The sequence below is a fragment of the Wallemia ichthyophaga genome (assembly GCF_000400465.1).
Source record: "Wallemia ichthyophaga EXF-994 unplaced genomic scaffold scaffold5, whole genome shotgun sequence".
Classification (NCBI taxonomy): domain Eukaryota; kingdom Fungi; phylum Basidiomycota; class Wallemiomycetes; order Wallemiales; family Wallemiaceae; genus Wallemia; species Wallemia ichthyophaga.
The window spans coordinates 364,994-383,604 of record NW_008806278.1 but is presented as its reverse complement, the minus strand read 5'-3'; the positions used below and the strand labels follow the sequence as shown (position 1 = coordinate 383,604).

Genomic DNA, 18,611 nt, shown 5'->3' with positions numbered 1-18,611 from the left:
ATGTTTTAGATGCGCTCCATAAAAGGTCTGCCCGCTGATCGAACTGATGGTTTCTTAAACGCAATCAACTTACAATTACAAGATTGAAAAACAAGAAAATGCCTGCATCAAGGATGAGAGTTGACCCAGCGACTGGATTAGTGAGTGGTACTAATTCACGCACACTGCATAATACTAATTAAATTCTATTTCTATCAGAGCACAGCGAAGCGTACATGGATACCAAGACTGTATTGTGCACTCAAGACACAGCACTCAGGGATTGATTTCTGCTGCTCAGGCAACTGCATAGTGATAAACAGAGTGGGTAACTGGGTTGTGGAGGTGTACAGGCACTGACATCTGCAGACGCAATTCATCGAGTATCTCAAAGATATCCAGCCAGTAAACAGCAAGAGCGGACAAACAAGCGATAGGTGGGACGCGTGGCAGAGGAGTGCAGCCAACTACTCGCTTAAGACAGAATCAGAGTGTACATGCAACCCCAATAATCCAATCAGAAGTTTTAGTGATCTGTTCGTATACAGCCACCCAGATATTAGGAGAGGATACCTGCCACACCCTTCGCTTATCCACAAGAAAGTGCCCAAGAAGCAACAGCAACAGCAGCAGCAATTACAGCGTGGTGCTTCCACAGAGAGAAAGAAGAGATCTTACTCAGAGGCAGATACTAAGACTGCTTTTACCCGCACACACCTTCCAAAGAGCGTTAGTGCGGTGGAGCACAGTCGCCGAAAGAGCACTGGTGTGATCACACAGCAGCAACAACAACAACAACAACAACAACAGAAACAACAACAGCAAGATCAACAGCAACATCAATTTCACCCACAATACTACGGATATCCAACACCAAACTACTCACAATACTCCTCACCGATCGAATTCGAAGCGCTACTCCCTGCACCACAGCAGCAGCAGTTCGACGATTGGCTTGTGAGCGATTTGAGTATGGGGATTGATGGCTCATTACTCAACGATTACAATTTGGGCGGTGTTGTAGAGAACTCAATGGAGAATTCAAATGGGATTGCTCACAACTCAGCTTCAAACTCACTCGGATTATTGCCAACCAACATGCAAATGCCCGCTAACATGGGTATGTCTTCAAGCATCGAAATGGGACCTCACAGCGGAAGCTTGACGCCTTTGTCTGACCCGGTCACGCCAACAATGACACCTACGATGACGCCATCATCCAACTACATGGCGTCACTGTCACCTACGACTACATCACCATACAAGGCGAGCGATGGCACAATGCAAGCTGCAAACGCGATGCAACAGCTGCTCTACGACGATGGATACGTCTACCCCAAGAGCGAGCCTCAATTCAATTACAATGTATACTATTGAATGAGTCTTTTTAGCAGCTCAAATTCGGATTACTATACTACCTCATCACTCAACTGGACTATTTTCACATAACATGAATCATCAATCATCAATTGATCAATGTAATGACATATGCTTATAAATAACTTATCATGTATTGTATTCAACATATATTATTTGCGATTCGCGTCGTTTTACTCGTCCAACTCTGCGAACCAGTCCTCAGTGAGAACATGGACGCCCTCCCTGTCAGCTCTAAGTATGGTGCGATACACAGCAATGACTTGGGAAGGGGAAGGAGCGCCTATCCAAACCTTACCATTAACACCTGTAGCCAATTCGAAAGGGAAGTTGAAAGCGTTCATGAGTGAGTTCATCAGTGAGCTATTTTTCTCCAGAAGGGATTTACACAAGTTAATGTTAAGATTATCAGCGAGCAGGCCACCTTTGAGCTCTCCATAACCCTCTGCTTTACCTGTAGCAGGGTTGAGACATTCGAGTTCAGTCTCCATATCCCTATGAGCGAGACTGATGCGAGCATAAACCAGTGAGCCGACCTGGGAGAATAGCGCAGTGGAGTCAGCAATTGACCAACTCACGACTCAACTGCCCACTCACCTTGAGATTCGGCTTATTGCGCTTGGTGGCTCCTTCGAAAGCGAGTGCATCGAGGTTAGCCGTGGAGGCTGAGCCCACGTCGACTCTGTAGCCGTCCGCGCCCCTGAATATCACTTGTCCGATAACGCTGTCGTGCGTGCAGGCGAGGTACTTGTGCGACGGTGAGCTACTTGGTCAGAAAGATATACACGCACACCCACTCTCCGCTGTTCTGCGACGTGTATGTGCGGTCTAGTCTTTTTCCTGTCCGTATCCATGTCAATATCGTTTCTGCCGCCATCGCCACCGCCACTGCTGAGGACGCCTGCTCGTGTACTGATAGCACCTGTAGTACGCGTGGTGTGTATGCCAGCTACAGCGCTGGATGTACTGGGAACGTCTATGCTGTCTCCCGGGAAGACGTGCATTTGGTGGTTGATAAACAACAGCCATCATGTTCTCAGGTATTGCTAGAAGCGTCGCTTTGAGAAGCAGCAGAGTGGGAATTCCCAGAGCTGCAGTCACTCCAATCACACTCAGTCACACGCACAGATATGCTTCAGGCTTCGGATCGAGCGAACAAGCGCAACTCCTTGAAAAACTCTCGAAAGCACCTAAAGCCATTGAAATTATCAAGCAACTCAGCCAGGTTATGCACGATAAGGGCGTTGAACCTGGCTCCAACCCATCAGCATCCACACTCTGGTCACTCGCGAGCGATGAAAAAGTAAAGGAATTATCTCAAGAGCTGAATAACGAGTTGAAAGAGGCTGGTATCGATGCCAAGGAGATGGTCGGTGATATTATGCCAGGCAGCGACGGTGAGAACGGCGACAAGGGCAGTGAGAATGTTAAGTAGATGATGAATACATGAAACTTGTACATGTTAGTCACATTTCAGTTGTCAGATGGCTCGTAGAGATATTCCCCCTTCACCTTCTCCACTATTGGCTTCACTTTCTCGAAGACAGCGAACACAACGGCTTGTCCAGGTGCGACACGGAGAATACGCGGTGCGATACCCTTATAGAAGGACGCAATTCCCTCCTGTTTCCACATATCGCCAGCGACTCCTAACAGCCTTGATAGCGCAGTCTCGCCCTGCACCCTGTGAGCCTTCTGGATGCGCGTCTTGATAGTATCGATCGGAGCGTTTGTCAGTGGACCAGCCGCGCCCGAGATGAAGCCAAATATGACTGTCTGCCAGCTTGGTAGTTCTGCGCCATTGTAATGTGGCTGGTACGTGTACGCGGCAGCCTTGAGTTGCTGGTACGCAGTAAAGTTGGCGCCCTGGTTGGTTGCCTGGCGAAGCGCTGTGAGCGTGACACCCCTGTAAAGCGTCGCGATGCCCTCGTCTTTTACAATGGTATAGCAGGCGTGCGCGGCGTTGCGGTACTAAGTACGCAGCGTGCTGCTGTCAGTATTGGTAATTTCGTGGCATGGTGAAAATATTCACCTTTGGGACATCAAGCGGATCCATCATTGAGTGTTGCTGCGATTGCAGACGGATCTTGACAACTTCCATAGGGGTGACAACAGCAACCGCCTCTGTCGTGCCTGCGCCGAGACCAGCAATGAAAACCTTGGTGGGGGCGAGTGAGCCGTCTCTGTTGTTTTTTCCCAGCCACAACTTGTATTGTTCGAAAGAGGCGAACCTAATAGCCATCTTGGGGACAATTCCTGATAAAACCGCACCTAAACCTTTGTAGAGCCCGAATGCAGATTCGCGGGTGATGATGTATTTACCCGTTTGGTAGAATCCAAGGGGCTTCAAACCACGCGCTTGCCTCGACTTAGACAGCTGCATGCGCACTTTGATCGTGTCAAGAGGATGACACGCCAGTGCTTCGGCTGCTCCAGCTACACCGCCTGCGATTAGGTGCGTCGACAGTGGTACTTTACCGTTGTCTGCTTTGCTCATTTTGCTCATGTTGGTTGTGTTCTTGGGTGTTCAAATGCTAGAATACCCGCCTAATTCCCCCGTCTTGTGCTGGCTATTCCCTGAAATCTCCGAATCATCACGTGTTATTCTGGGCGTGTGAAAATGCATGAAAATGTTTATACACTAGAATAAGCCCCTTAAGCCACACTATACTACATATATTAATTAGCAACTACGTGTTATTACCCTCGTAGAACACACCTGCGTGCGAAAATTCTCACCTTTATGGAGCAGCCAACGCAGACTGGAGGAACATTTCATAGTCCATATTGACATAGCCGCTCCTGTTGACGTCTAGTCTATAGAAGTTTTCCGAGAGCGTCTTTACAGCGACGCAGCATCTGACGAATCTGCGAGTGTCTCAGCACGGCAAAGATACCAAACACTACTCACCTGTCGAATGAGATACCCTGCATCCCAGCTCCGTATGGCACGCGTCTGTTGTAGTTAGGATTGCCTGTATGTGCAAAGTCCCACAAAATGTATGAAAACAGACCAACGAGGAGTATGTTGATGAGCGATGTGAAAAAGTTGGAAAGTGAGAAGACAAAGATATTTGAGAGGAATGCAAATGAGAGGCAGAGGAAGAAGAAGATATGCGAAGGGAAAGCATTAAACGTCAGCCAGAGCCTTGGACGGGACATGCATAACTCGCCGTATTTATCCTCCAACACGCGCAGGGTGAATGGCGTGAGTCTGTAAAGAATACTCAGCATCATAACAATATGACACGCTCTTTACGCACCTATAACCGAACTGAGAGAGAGCAGCAGCCAATTCATGTCCCTCAATCGTTCCCGATCTGTCCACATCGAAATGTTGAAAGACGTTGCGCCAGTCGTTGATGTACCTGGCAATCAGATCAGCCGCGGCCAACGACTCGCACTGGCCAAACACACTTAAAAACGCCGGCAAACTCGTCGATCGAGATGGTACCTGTCTTGTCAACGTCAAAGATACCAATCAGCATCTGCGTTGTATCCAGATCAAAGTTGCTGTAATCGCCATTTACAAGCGCCATCTGTAACTCTGTAGCGTTTATCTGACCGGTCCTGTCTCTGTCGACCGTCTCGAACCAGCTGCGTACATTTGGATCAATGTACGTCGTCGGTGGACGTGGTCTCGTGAAGCCTGCACTAGCGTATGCGTTGGGTGCAGGTGCACCGTATGCGCTAGCTGGGCTGTGCCGAGAGTATGAAGGCGCCGCCGCTGCTGCTCCTGTCATTGAACCACCTGTGTAGCCAGGTGCAGGACTGTGACGTGAGTACACAGGTGCTGCTCCTGGTGCTCCTGCCCCACTCGCATAGCTACCTCTGCCTGCAACTGCAGGTGCTGCGCCGTAACTGCCCCTGTGTGCGGAACCGTAGCCGGGTGCACTTGGATAGTTGGGTGCGCCGCTATGCGTGTGCGTCAGTGCTGTTCACGTCCCACACTCTTCTCCCTACTATCCACCGTAACTCATTGTTTTAACTTTGGAGGTGATTGTCTTAAACCAACATCTTTATCGTCTTATAAAATTCCATCCGCTTACAAAACAAAATTTTTCATTTACGAGAAATCATCTAAAGAGAAGGTGTTTAAGTCTAGCGAGTGTCTGTTGTTTCTGAGAAGAGTAGTTGAAATATTTCACAATTAATGTTCCTGAGTCGGTTGAAGCGAGATAGTAGAGTAAAATCAATAAAGTTAGTTGAAATATTGAAAAATTCCGAAATTTACCAGTTTAACAACACGCAAACCAGCTCCGTCCGTAAAATTGTATTAGTCTATATTAGTTAATTAGGTAATCGTTTTGCTATTTGGGTACTTATTTAGATGCGGTTCGTCACATCTTGGAATACCGGACTGGTATCGAAAGTGGGTGTTGAATTTGGACTTGGTGAGGGTCTTTGCGATGACCTACCATTCATACTCGCTGAGAGTGATCTAGGTGGATTCCCACATCTATCTTTACCGTAACTTATTTTTATGCCTGCTTTAATATACTCGTCGTCATTCTTTATTGCCTCTATTGCTTTGATAGCGTGTGCAATGTTGGTAAAATTGACAAAGGTGCATCCCTTTTCCCGCAGCGAATTGACTTGTTCAACTTGACCAAATACCTCGAAATCCGAACGTATTTTTGTTTCATTGAAGGTATCCATATCAGTGAGTGCACCGACATAGACATTTCTAGTTGCTCCATTTTGAACAGATAAAGCAAGCGTTGGAGGGAGTGGGCCTGAGTGTTTACCCCAACCTATTTTCAGTCTACGGTTGTGGATAGTGATACCTTGATAAGACGCAACTTGATAGAAAGTCAAAGCGTTTGTTGGATCGATGAAGGTCTGAAAGAGTGGGTTATTAAATGTTTAGTTAATTATATTCCGCACTAACAACAAATGCGATATGCTTGTCTGACAAATACCTAATGGATTGAATAATACCACCTCTAATAGCGTTGCATAATTCTTCAGCAGTAGTCTCTTCAGATAAATTACCAAGGTAAACAGTCCTATTACCGATGTTATCAAGAGGGACAGTAGGGATGGCAGGGAGATTAGATAGACCTGAGAGACTGTTCATGTTAGTCAGACCAGCGAGATTGTTTGAGGTTAGTTGGGGGTTGAGGTAGTTTTCATAAGTGTTAGAATTGAGGAAAGCGGCTGCAGCAGAAGGGCTAAAACCAGCCATCGAGTAAGGGTATCCGGAGCTAGCAGCAATAGCAGCAGCAGTTCTAAGAGCTTGAGTAGAGGGTTGTTGTTGATTGCGAGGAATGTAAGCGCATCTGTCTTTACCGTAGTTGATGCGCTTGTTCGAGTAGTTTGGATGGTGTGGGAGGTCGTTAACAACCTTTATAGCTGTGGAAATGGAGAGATAGTGAATGAAGGCAATCTTCTTATCATGAACAATCTTAATTTGATCAATTGGACCAAATTTACTCATATCTTTTGACAAGCTGTCGTGTGTAGTTGAGTCGTCAATACCACCAATATAAACGTTTCTGGAAGCGTTTGATTGTTGTACAGCGAGTAAGACATTTGTTTGAATCTGAGAATTTTTACCCCAGCCAAACTTCAATTCTTGCCCATGTAGAGTAATTTTACGCGTAGTAGCGTCATGATAGAATTGAATAGCTATAGTTGGATCCAAAAAGGCTAGAAAAGCGTAGGATTTCTCAGGGAAAAGCTTTATAGATTCTAGGGGACCAAATTTGACGAGATTTAGGAGTTGATCAATAGTAGCGTCTGATGGGAGGTTTCCAACGTAGATGTTCCTGCCTGGGTGTTGGAGAGGAGAGTAAGAAGGAGAAGGAGAATGAGAATGAGTGAATGTGGGTTGTAGAATGAAATGATTGTAGTCTTGGATATCATTATTTAGTAATTCCATCATTTGGGTATTTGTTGGTCGTTCCGGGTCAAGAACGATCCAAGCGTTGAAAATTAAAATAAATTTGATAAATTCTTTGAGCGTACAATTGAGTCGATGGTTGCATTCTCATCTCCCAAGATGTCCTCCAACACGCCTATCTGAGCCATCTTCTGCCTTCTCATCTCGACAATTTTATCAGATAAAACCATTTTGTTGTAAATCAGTGAAGTCAAGACAGTCCAATTAACTAAAAACGAAATTCTGTTTCTAATTTATTCATTTGATTTCCTTCTTTGATTGCTACTTCCATCATCTACTTACTTGTTCATTCTTCTCAATTCTCAACATCGAAATGAAACGAAGTCTAAACCCTTCAAATTCAAATAAAAGGTATAAATTTGAGAATTTAAATAAAAAATTCAACAACATCAATATTAAGCAGATTCTTCTTAAATCTTTGAACGATTTGGATTACACTGATGACAGCGATCACAACCCTTTTCACACTCGATTACAGCAGATTTCTGAAATTAACTTGCACTACGGCTTCACTTCCTTATACAAAGAAATCTACCCTCTCACTCACTCCCTAGAACAAGTTATTCACTTTAAATCAAAAATTATATCCTCCATCTCTTATCATTTATCTGTTAAATTCGGTGATGATCCGTGGAGATCTTGGATTGGTATCTTGGAGTGAGTTACCTGGCTTTTTCGCGTCATTTTCATCTAATTTTGGTCCAGTTTGATACCTCCTTTGGCTAGATCTTTGTCCTCTCTTTTACACCCTCACCTTGATCAGATTCTCCCTATTCTCCTCTCCATCCCAACATCTGACATAGCCCACAACAATCCTCAACTTTTAGAAAAGAGTTACGTCGTTTTGGCAAACCTCTTGTCTCACCTATCTAAACACCTCTTAAAGAACAATGCCGCAATTGATATCTACAACATTCTCATCCCTTTCATCACAAACACCTCTGAACACGCCAAATGGATTGCTCAAGCTTGGTCTGCTTTTTTGAGGAGGTGTAAAGGTCCACCGCTTGACTCTTTATTAACTCACATGTTGCAATCTACTTCAAATTCTCCTCTACTTGAAGAATCCATCGCCATTTCCATCTCTGAAGCTATCCAATCCCCGAATTACTCTCTACATTCACGCACACACTCCATTTTTTCCTTTATCCTCAATTATTCCCTTGAAAACCCCTCCTCATCCTCCACTAGCATTACTATTCGCGTTTTAATTGCAGCTATCCACCACATAAGAGATCCTGCTCAATTGAATCCCATTTCTGATGTCATTGTCAATGCACTAGACCAAAACACCAATCAATCCAACAATGTCAGCAGCCTCTCAGTTGCAATGCGGTTTGCTCAGGTTTTAATGGGTGTACGCAAGGCTACACGAGTTGATGAATCTTCGCGCCGTTCAGTCTTCAAACTCCTCCTCACATTGTCCAATAAATCGCTTCAATCCTCCACTTTTATCCAATATTTACAGCTTTTGGCTACCGCTTTATGTGCAGGCAAGCTTCAAGACCTTCTTAGCCCGGGTATTCAAATTCTCGATAAGGTCTTCTCTCACAATGACAAATCGTCCGTACTAGGTTTCTGCATGGCATTGTCAGAGTTACAGTGGTCAGGTATCGAGCAGTTTATACTCCCGCCCATGTCAAAAACATCATTTGCTGACAATCAATACGAGTTTTACACCCTCCTCGCAACTTTGGCTGAACGTGCGCAGTTACCTTTAACAAGCACAGTCGCACAGCAGCGTTTCCAGGCTTTCTTCAGAACCATCAACAAGGATTTGTGCAAATGCGTTCAAGATGCTGCCGCTCGTATCGTCAGCAACACTTCTACCGACGCGCATATCGATCTCTTGTCCAATGTCGCCATACTCGTCCACGCTAATGTCGGTGTTGAAGCTAAGCAGTTCTCTGGGGAAATTATGAACCTCTTCGATTACCTCACTAGTGCTAGCACTGATGTCAACGTGCAGCATGAGTTTTCCCACCATCCTTACAACAAAGTTTGGCTGACGTCGGTCACTATTTCAATCATTGCAAAATTAGGAAAGGAGGACACAGTTAGGGAGCGTATCAACGATATCGTGTTGCGTTACTCCAATTACGCAATGATAGTAAGGTCTTTGTCACAGTTATGCGAGCAGGGTGTCTCACCGACGCTGTCAACCGATGCAATCAATCTCCTCAAAATAAACATCCTTTCATACTCAACCGAGCTCAGAGTGTCATCACTGAAGCTACTCAGTCAGCTCAGAGGCGAGCAAGAAGTCATTTACGACAAGTGCTTCCAAGTCGACCAAGTTCCGCTTACTATTGAGAGTTCCCGCGATCGCAACCTCACACTGCGACGCGTCGGCCAGCATCTCTTAGCTGCTGATGCCAGTGAAGAGAGTCGCAAAGTTGGTGCTATGTTTATGTTATGTGAGTGTCTCTGCTACAATAAAATTCACGCTAACAATACCCCAGCGCAATTCAAAGTTAATTTCCGTCCTTTATACGAACAAGCCTCTGATTCCCTCGCTGAGTTGATGGCAGCACAGACAGGATTGTTGTGGCCTATCTTTCTCCCAGAGTTGGAATACGCAGTAGGTGCATCTCAGAGAAGCAATGCGAGTGCGCAGGCGCCTATTTGGATGCTCAGTGACCAAGCTTTCAAGAGGAGTGACCGGGGTGTACTCATAGCGGGCGACTACGTCACTGATGATAATCATTTCAGATGTACCAATCTCGATAAATGGGACAGGGGACTTGAGAATGCATTCAATGATCTCAGCAAACCTCTAAGGAGAGCGGCGGAGGTGAGTTTATGTGTTATCCATTAAATAATCTAATCTTCGAGACAGGCTCAAAAATCGCTCAATCGATTTGATATCAACAACTACGAGGAGTTGCTGCTTGAAACTCTCACCAAATGTGTCGGTGTTGCTGAGCGCAACACTAAAACTCTCAACGTCCTTTTCTTGCGCTTCGCTGACAGGAGTGAGGAACTGGACGACGACGATGAGAAAGAGCATCAGTCGCTCAAAATGCTTAGAAGCCGTCTGAGTGCGTGGCTGAAGCTCTATTCGGCGTTCAACAACCCCAAAGCTATGTATCGTGCGGGAGATATGCACGCCCTCTTCCTCGAATACCTCAGCAAAGGTGATGCAGGTATACAGGGTCACGCTCTCAATTGCATCCTGACATGGAAGGATCTTTCAGTGAATGCGTACGAGGAAACACTCAAGAATCTCCTGAAGGAGGGTACATTTAGGGACGAGCTGACTAACCTCCCGCTTAATATCGAGTCGAGTGCTATTAGTCCTAGTCATCGAGCGGGGCTTATTCCGATCGTTATTAGAATGCTCTATGGTGTTATGACGTGGCGCAAAGGAAGGAGCTCGGGTAATCAGGGTGCTGGTGTTCGTAGAGTGGCTGTTCTAACCGCTTTGAGCGAATGTCTCCCAGAGGAGCTCAGCACGCTCATTAAACTCATGACAAGCTCCCTCCAGAATGCAATTCCTGCCGTAGGTGAAGAGTTGCAGCTTAAAGATCTGGACGCCCCGCCAGCTGGTAAACGTCAAATCGGTTTCCTAAGTCTCCTTGAAGACCTGCTCAAATATATGGGCAAATCGCTCATCGCCTATTGGCCCACTCTGCTTGGATTGACCTTGGAGTTGACGCACGACGCCCACAGACGGATAGCTGCGCATAAGGAATCTGATATGGACGTGGATGTAGTGGGCGTGGATAGCCAGGTGGCGCATCACACACCCTTGCGTAATGTTAGACTGCTGGGTCTTAAAAGGTTGGGAGACTTCTTCCGCGTCCCGTCTATCGAATTCGATTTTGATCCTTATCTCAAATCTGCATTCAAATCGTTTATCTCGCCGAGATTGAAGCTGCTCGCTGTCGAAAACACCCAGGCACCCTCATCGTTGTTAGAGCTGTTTGCTGTTTGGTCAGACTCCGCTGCGTATATTCCGTCTTTGCAGAAGTACGACAGCAGACTGCTACCTCAAGCCTTCTCGATTATCACTGCAAACAACGTCAAACCTGCTGTTGTATTGCGAGTGTTCGATATAGTCGATAATTTGATCGAGGTGTCCGCTTCAGATGAGGTGGGAGACGAGACGGATGAAAGCAGGGCGTTGAGAACGGTCGTGAGGGAGGAGATTCTCAAACCTAACGTACACCATCTGTTGGTGTGCCTCACTGACAGGTTTGACAAGTTCGGTAACAGCGGTGTGCGTGACGACATATCGAAGCGTCAAATAGGAATATTGTCTCATATCGCCAAGTATGTGCATGATCAAGATCAAGCTAGGAGAGTGCTGGATTTGCTGCAACCGCTCCTCAGACAGTCTTACAAAGTTGTGAATGAGAAGATCAAGACGGAGTTGCTATCTATTTATGCGGAACTGTTGAAACTTGTCCCAGAATTTCAAGACCCTACTTCACTTTTCCATACGAGGAACTTCGGTCTGTTCGCTTCACTCTTTTCACTCCTCAGATCGCGACCAGCTAGGGATGAGTTGGTCAAGATTATGGGCGTGTTTAGCTTGGTTGACACGTCTTTTATGCGCACTTTCGACCTTGTTACTAGTCTCAACAGCTGGTCAAGCAAACGTATCGGCGAGCCAGATTTCGATAGACGTTTGGCTGCGTTTGCAGCGCTCGAAAGTGAGAGTGGAGGGTTACAAGGCAGAGATTGGTCTGTTGTTTTGCACAATATGCTCTATTTCATAGGCGATCCTGAAGAGATGTCTATAAGGTCCTCAGCTTCTAATGTCATGAAAGTGTTTGTGCATGTTGTTGGTGATAAGGGTGGCGACGAGCTGGAGGAGCTGCTTCTAAGGATGCTCTACCCCGGCCTGCGTAGGATTCTCAAATCCAGACACGAGCTAGTGCGTGTCGAGGTACTCTCTGTCATCGCTAAGGCCGTCTTTGTGTGCGACAAAATGGACACTTTCACGCAAATGCGTCCTTTGCTGATGGAGGGCGACGAGGAGGCCAACTTTTTTAACAACATTCATCACGTGCAGCTGCACAGAAGAAGCAGAGCTCTGCAGCGTCTCGGCGACTTTGCAATGCAGGGAAAATTACCAAATGATGCGCTTGTGAAGGTGTTCATACCGATTGTTGGCCATTTCGTGCGTGTTGATCGCTTCACGATGTGCTCAACTAACACTCATTTCAGGTCTCTGGCGCCACGGAGAAGAAAGATCACAATCTCACCACCGAGGCTATCAAAGCTCTCGGTGCATGCTCGAGCAGACTGGGGTGGAGTGCTTACAACAATCTCGTTCGCTCATATCTCAAGCTCGCCAAAGCCAAGGACGCCAACGAAAAAGTGTACATCAGAGCTACTATGAGCGTTCTTGAGCACTTCCATTTCAGCATGTCGGAAGAAGTCAGTGGCGACTATGAGGAGAATGATGAGGAGAATGAGAGTGATGACGAAGATGCACCTCCACAGCAAGCTAGTGCGGCTAAGGTTTCTGACGCAGTCACTAACAGACTCCTCCCTCTTCTCCTTAAATATCTCGAGCAGAAGGATGAGACGGAAGCGAGCATCCGTATCCCGATTGCAGCTGGTTACGTGCGCGTCGCTCTCTTTCTGCCTGCCGAGGTGAAAGAGATGGAAGTAAACAGGTTAATTACTGTCCTTGCTCAGGTGTTCAAAAGTAAGGACAGCGATACGCGTGTGCTGGCAAGAGAGGTTTTGTGCAGGATCAGCACAATAGTTGGGCCAGACTATCTCCCATCCATTATTTCCGCTCTTAAGGAGGCACTTACGCGTGGTGCTCAGCTGCATGTGTTGTCGTACACTGTACATTCGGTCATTGTTCACCTCATTGGTTCTGAGGCTGGTCGGTATGATAATCTCGATCTGGTCTCACAGGACATAGTGTCGATTATCACAGAAACAATATTTGGGCGCTCAGCGAAAGATGCGCAGAACGAGGAATGGAAGACACAGACGAAGGAGGTTAAGTCAGCCAAGAACAAGTCACTCGACACGTATCAGATCCTCGCCAGGCTTTGCTCACCAAGTAAGATGCCAGTGCTGTTGCTGCCCATTCGCGATATGATCACTGTGTCGGCAAACCAGAAGACTATTGCGTCAGTTGATGAAGTACTTCGCAGAATTAGCTTGGGCGTTATATCCAACGCGCAATTCCAACCAACGGACGTTCTCTCGCTGTGCTACAGTCTCATCGCTCAAAAGAGCAAATTCGCCACACCGTCCGAGAAGAAGAATAGGAAGCGGGAGAATGTTAAACAAGGTGCGGTAGTGCAGCTGAAGCGGGATATTCGTGAAGAGCGCAACTACTTTGAACAGAACTCGCACAAATTTATCAATCTAGGTTTAGATCTCTTCAACACGTCTTTTAAACGTTCACAATTTGACTTTAAGAGTGGAGAGCATCTCGCGCGTCTCGATCCGCTTGTGAGCGCAGTGGGTAATGTGCTCTATACGTCCAACACGGATACTGTCGTTTTGGGCTTGAAGGCCACTGCCAATGTAGCGAGGGCGCCGCTGCCGTCGATTGAGAATAGCTTGGGTGTGTTCATCAAGCGGATTTTTGCATTGTTGGACGATTGCGGGGGAACACAATCAGAGTGGGTAGTGGACTTAATCGAAAGTAGATGATTGAAACTAATTTGTCCAACAGACTCGCACAAACTACGCTGCGCACTCTTGCAGTATTGCTGCGTGAAGTGAAGAATGCTACGATCAAGGAGGAGGAGCTTAAGCATCTACTCAACCTCATTAAGCCCGATCTCGAGGAACATGACCGCCAGCACACGTTATTCATTCTCCTTAAAGCCATCGTTAACAGGAAGCTGATCGTGCCGGAGATATACGAAATGATGGAGCGCGTGGCTGAGGTTATGGTCACTAATCAGTCTTCCCACGTCAGAGATCAATGCCGGAATATTTATTTACAATTCTTGCTCGATTATCCACAAGGCAAGGCGCGCATTAAGAAGGTGTTCGACTTCCTAGCCAAGAATCTCAGCTACGTGTATGAGTCGGGGAGATTGTCAGTAATGGAATTGCTTTCGGTTATTATTCAGAAATTCGATCAAGAGAATTTGAGGAAGAATTCGGATATCGTTTTTCTAGGACTAGTGATGGTACTTGCCAATGATGATTCAGCCGTGTGCAAGGAGAGCGCCAATGCACTAATCAAGAGCCTGCTATCGATTTACGATAAAGATGAAAGAAACAAGGTGGTGGCTATGATGCACAGCTGGTCTACTCAGGATGCTCAACCTAGTTTGCAGATGCTATCTGCGCAGCTCGCCGGTATCTTTGTTGAGTCGATCGAGAAAGGTAACGGAAAGGGTTATGTGAACGGAATAATTACAGATTTGATGCGGTTAATTGGGGTGGATGAATGGCAAGTGCTGTACCACACCCTCAACGCCATAATCAAGGTAATCAACACATACCCTCACGCGGTGGATTATGTAGAGTGGGCTGCTGTCGTGAATAGTCTCAATTATCAGCATGTGTGGGTGCGCTCCCAGTCAGCAAAGCTGGTTAGTGCCCTTTTCACAATCACACAGCCTTACACACCTAAACTGGGAACGGGCGGCATGTTGTCGCTCGAAGGACTAGTCGAGCTGAGTAGAAAATTCTCATACGAGCTCCGGTCGAAGCATCTGGACAATGACATGGCGCACCAGGTTGTGAAAAACCTCATCTTTATTTCCAGATGTTTCGCTGGTGTGTCCGTGGAAAATGAGGATGGGAATGGAGAAAAGGCTGTCAAGGCAGCTGAAGAGGGTGAGAAAGAGGAGGATGACGATGAGGATGGGAAGAAAGAGGAGGAGGTAGAAAAGGCGGAGGAGAGTTGGAGGCGCGACCCACTCGGCTGGCTCTTCCGTAAACTGTCCTTCCAAGCCAGGTTGTCATTCTTCAAACGCTCATTCGAGGACAATGTGCAAGACAAGAAATTGTGGATCATGCAACCCACTTTCATCTGCCATTGGATGGGATACATGGTAAACACACTGGATAAAGATCGGTTGACAGGGTACATGTATCAGATACTTCACCCTCTTGTCAGAATCACTGGGGAAGAGAATTTCAAGAGAGATGCGCAGTTGGAAGAGCTGCAGAATTTGGCCCAGGAGGTAATGAATATGCTGCAAACCAAGTTAGACAACACGCTCTATCTGCGCGTTTATCAGGGTATTAGGCAGCGCATGGTGGCTGTTAGAGACGAGCGAAAGACAGTACGCAAGCAGAATGTGGGTGTGGAGTGTTTGCGATAAAGGTTTATCTAACGATGACATACAGATGGTCAGGAATCCTCAACTGGCTGCTCATCAGAAGAGCAAGCGGTCTGCATCCAAGGTGGATTCTAAGAAGAGGAAGAATAATCACTTTGCGTGAGTATAGGGTTGTTGAGGTGGTATGATTATCTGACGCGTCATAGATCACAAAAGAGAACGATTTAGGGTAGTATTAAATATAGATGATAATTTATAGATATTTATTATGTTAAGTGACAAATGCATTTATTTTACGATAACTTTACACTATGTAATACAAAAAACGAGCACATGTTGCACACTCACTCACTGCGTTCTTAGTCTATGTAATAGATGTTGGATGAGTCGGGGAGGAGAAGCGTGAAGTTCTGCAGCTTGTATGACATCGTCTAGGTTGATGGAGGGTGGAGGGTTGATTAGCTGTGCACTTATAAATCTCCTAGATTGTGGATTGAAATGTAGTTTGAGGGTACATTTAGGGTGTGTTTCTGGGTTAAACTTTCCATCTAGATTTTTGCGGGCATCATAGTCAATCTGCAGAGTAGCAGGTTCGGGTGTGTGTACGTCGAGGATACCAATGAGACTTGAATAGACCTTGGTTGCAGTGTCTAACCAGCTATTTAAATCTTCAATGCCATCTTGGACATGCTCCTTTGCGCGTTTTGCATCAATTCCCATTCTTTTAGCGGCGGATAAGTCAGATTGTAAGCGTTCATCTTGTGTGGAAAGGGATTTGATTTGCTGTGTTAGATTAGAACGTTCTATGGATTGATTTTGTTTGATATCGGATAAATTTTGCATTTCAATGATTTGATCATCGAGGATTTCTTGTGCGACAGAAGGAGTGAGGCGTTGTTCTGGTGGGTGAGTAGCGCGTAACTTAGCCAACTCCAATTGAATTTGTTGAATATCATTAAGGAGAGTTGTTGTTGTGGAAATGTCTTGGGTGTAAAGAGAGTGTTGATTGTCAACAAAGTCAACGAGTTGGTTGAGTTTGATGGTCTTATCATCTGCTTCTTGTTTAGCCTGTTTTAAAGACAACTTGTCATTCTTATTTGAATCTTCCAATGTGCTATTATCTTCTGGAGTGATGAGTGGTGGTTGTGAGGACAAAATTGATTTTAGAAAATTCTCCTTTGTTTGTTGTTCAACGAATTTGAATTTGAGTTTACCAAAGAAGTCAATAGATTGAGAAAGTTCAGAGCCATAGTGGAGTGGATTACTAGGCAGTGAAGGTGTAGTTGAGGTGTCTGTTGATGTATCCTGCGTGTCCTGCGAATCATTGTGTTTTAATATTGAATCAAAATATAAGTCGCGCTTTTCATCTAAAATTGATTGACTACTCTTTATGAAATCCATCGCGTGTTGATAGTAAACGTCAAAGACGCGTGAAATGGAAGAAATATTAAATAGAATATCCAATCAATCTGATTCAATTTTAAGCTTAAAGAGAAATCCAGGACATTCGAGTTATCCTGTTAAAGCTGCGTTAGGGGATATTGATATTTTAGATTATTTGAGGGATGGTGAGGAAAGTGAGGTGAGGTTATTTGGTGGTGGTGATGATGATAAGGCGAATGATAAGAATCTACTCACTTTAAATCCAACCAATCATAATAAACTAGACAATGAAATGGATATTGATATAAATACTCTATTAGACGCTGCTATAAAGATAATAAATGATTATAAGCAACTTCCACGTACTATTAATCATATAAATAATCTAAAAGTGCTTGTTGAGGAGACAAACACGGGGATTAACAAATATCAGCGTGTTATTCAATCACCTTTGGATAGTAATTTGGATACAGATGAGTTTAAATCTGATATTGAAACTCCAAATGATTCTAACACCGAAGAACTAATCAAAGTTCAATCAACTCACGTTAGAAACCTTGAATCTCACCTATCTGCTATCAAAGATCGTAAAGATTTCTTACAATCATCTTTGAACGAAAAGAAGTCTCAATTTCATTCACATTCACATAACAAACAACCTCTAACTCCAATCCAACTTCCTTTACGTCAATTGAAAGATATTCAACGTCGTAATAATACTCCACGTAAACCAAAACTTGCAACTGTTCGTAGAGAGCAAGACTTATTCAAATCCATACCAAAAGATGATGATTCTTTCAATTTGGGTGGTGAGGAGACACTCAACACTTCAACTCTCCTTGGTAATACACCGCAAATGAATTTAGTTCCATCAACTCCAATCCCTGATGGTGCAGCAGCTGCAAATGATGATATACTCTCTCAAATGGATACTCCAATCGAGACAAAGAATGTACCAACTATAACAAATCGCTCTACCATACCAACTACAACAAAGCACTCTACCACACCTACAGACACACCTGCAGACACAACTAAACACGAAAAATCAAATACACAAACTCCAACACACACTCCCAAACACAAATCACAAACATCCACACCCGCACCACCACCCACCCAACAAACTCAACACATTGAACTCACACCAGAGGTAGAAGCTGCGATAGTGGGTTACTTTATTCAAAAGGAAAAACACATATACTCACACATCCACAGAATTTGATTTGGGATGGTTTTGGCGAAGCGATAAGAACACCATCCACCAATGGAGGCAAACCGGATCTCGCGCAGATGCTACATATGCTCCAGGTGACAGTGGATAGTGTTCCAGCTGCGCATGTGGACGGCAGCAACCCCAGTAATTCACCCACACACTCCCTCCTCAGCATCACATCCTCACTCACCAAGGAAACTAACAGTTTGAGTCCGCAGACGGCAGCAAGTGCAGCACTGCTACTCAAGCTTCTCATCACACCTGCAAATCGACTACCTATGCAGGATGCTAAAGACCACCTCGCTCATCTCGTCAATCAGAGAGGATGGCCTGCTGAGCTCACCACCAAGTCCATCTACGCCCTTGTCGGTAAACGCCTCCTCCAACTTGACAGGAAAGGTGCTTCTGCGACGCTGCGATTTAGGATTTGACTTTTTTTCACTAATTAAGTGTGTTATATTTATTTACTCATGTATTGGAAATCAGATATCATTTAGTCGTCTTTTTGCATATATCATCAATCTTG

General features: G+C 45.3%; 9 protein-coding genes across 9 annotated transcripts; 4 read left to right on the top strand and 5 right to left on the bottom strand.

Annotated features, from left to right (window-relative positions):
• Positions 1-98: 98 nt before the first annotated feature.
• On the top strand, positions 99-1,356 carry J056_003729 (uncharacterized protein; the record flags this gene model as incomplete). Its single annotated transcript, XM_009268945.1, has 3 exons — positions 99-140; positions 199-303; positions 349-1,356. The coding sequence occupies 3 exons, from the start codon at positions 99-101 to the stop codon at positions 1,354-1,356; spliced, it is 1,155 nt and encodes a 384-aa protein (XP_009267220.1).
• A 173-nt stretch (positions 1,357-1,529) lies between these two features.
• Positions 1,530-2,360, bottom strand: J056_003728 (Exosome complex component rrp40; the record flags this gene model as incomplete). The annotated part of the gene is made up of 3 exons (XM_009268944.1): positions 1,530-1,892; positions 1,954-2,103; positions 2,154-2,360. 3 exons carry the CDS (start codon positions 2,358-2,360, stop codon positions 1,530-1,532), a joined length of 720 nt encoding a protein of 239 aa, XP_009267219.1.
• Positions 2,361-2,386: 26 nt separating this feature from the next.
• Positions 2,387-2,791, top strand: J056_003727 (uncharacterized protein; the record flags this gene model as incomplete). The annotated part of the gene is made up of 1 exon (XM_009268943.1): positions 2,387-2,791. One exon carries the CDS (start codon positions 2,387-2,389, stop codon positions 2,789-2,791), a length of 405 nt encoding a protein of 134 aa, XP_009267218.1.
• Positions 2,792-2,829: 38 nt separating this feature from the next.
• On the bottom strand, positions 2,830-3,862 carry J056_003726 (uncharacterized protein; the record flags this gene model as incomplete). The annotated part of the gene is made up of 2 exons (XM_009268942.1): positions 2,830-3,327; positions 3,389-3,862. 2 exons carry the CDS (start codon positions 3,860-3,862, stop codon positions 2,830-2,832), a joined length of 972 nt encoding a protein of 323 aa, XP_009267217.1.
• A 235-nt stretch (positions 3,863-4,097) lies between these two features.
• Positions 4,098-5,336, bottom strand: J056_003725 (Peflin; the record flags this gene model as incomplete). Its single annotated transcript, XM_009268941.1, has 5 exons — positions 4,098-4,224; positions 4,268-4,570; positions 4,620-4,724; positions 4,774-5,271; positions 5,320-5,336. The coding sequence occupies 5 exons, from the start codon at positions 5,334-5,336 to the stop codon at positions 4,098-4,100; spliced, it is 1,050 nt and encodes a 349-aa protein (XP_009267216.1).
• Positions 5,337-5,682: 346 nt separating this feature from the next.
• On the bottom strand, positions 5,683-7,243 carry J056_003724 (Negative regulator of differentiation 1; the record flags this gene model as incomplete). The annotated part of the gene is made up of 2 exons (XM_009268940.1): positions 5,683-6,198; positions 6,248-7,243. The coding sequence occupies 2 exons, from the start codon at positions 7,241-7,243 to the stop codon at positions 5,683-5,685; spliced, it is 1,512 nt and encodes a 503-aa protein (XP_009267215.1).
• A 331-nt stretch (positions 7,244-7,574) lies between these two features.
• J056_003723 (U3 small nucleolar RNA-associated protein 20) lies at positions 7,575-15,714 on the top strand (the record flags this gene model as incomplete). Its single annotated transcript, XM_009268939.1, has 8 exons — positions 7,575-7,918; positions 7,967-9,678; positions 9,724-10,055; positions 10,101-12,389; positions 12,437-13,863; positions 13,917-15,504; positions 15,554-15,645; positions 15,693-15,714. The coding sequence occupies 8 exons, from the start codon at positions 7,575-7,577 to the stop codon at positions 15,712-15,714; spliced, it is 7,806 nt and encodes a 2,601-aa protein (XP_009267214.1).
• A 120-nt stretch (positions 15,715-15,834) lies between these two features.
• Positions 15,835-16,887, bottom strand: J056_003722 (uncharacterized protein; the record flags this gene model as incomplete). Its single annotated transcript, XM_009268938.1, has 1 exon — positions 15,835-16,887. The coding sequence occupies one exon, from the start codon at positions 16,885-16,887 to the stop codon at positions 15,835-15,837; it is 1,053 nt and encodes a 350-aa protein (XP_009267213.1).
• A 34-nt stretch (positions 16,888-16,921) lies between these two features.
• On the top strand, positions 16,922-18,516 carry J056_003721 (uncharacterized protein; the record flags this gene model as incomplete). The annotated part of the gene is made up of 2 exons (XM_009268937.1): positions 16,922-18,037; positions 18,088-18,516. 2 exons carry the CDS (start codon positions 16,922-16,924, stop codon positions 18,514-18,516), a joined length of 1,545 nt encoding a protein of 514 aa, XP_009267212.1.
• Positions 18,517-18,611: the final 95 nt, after the last annotated feature.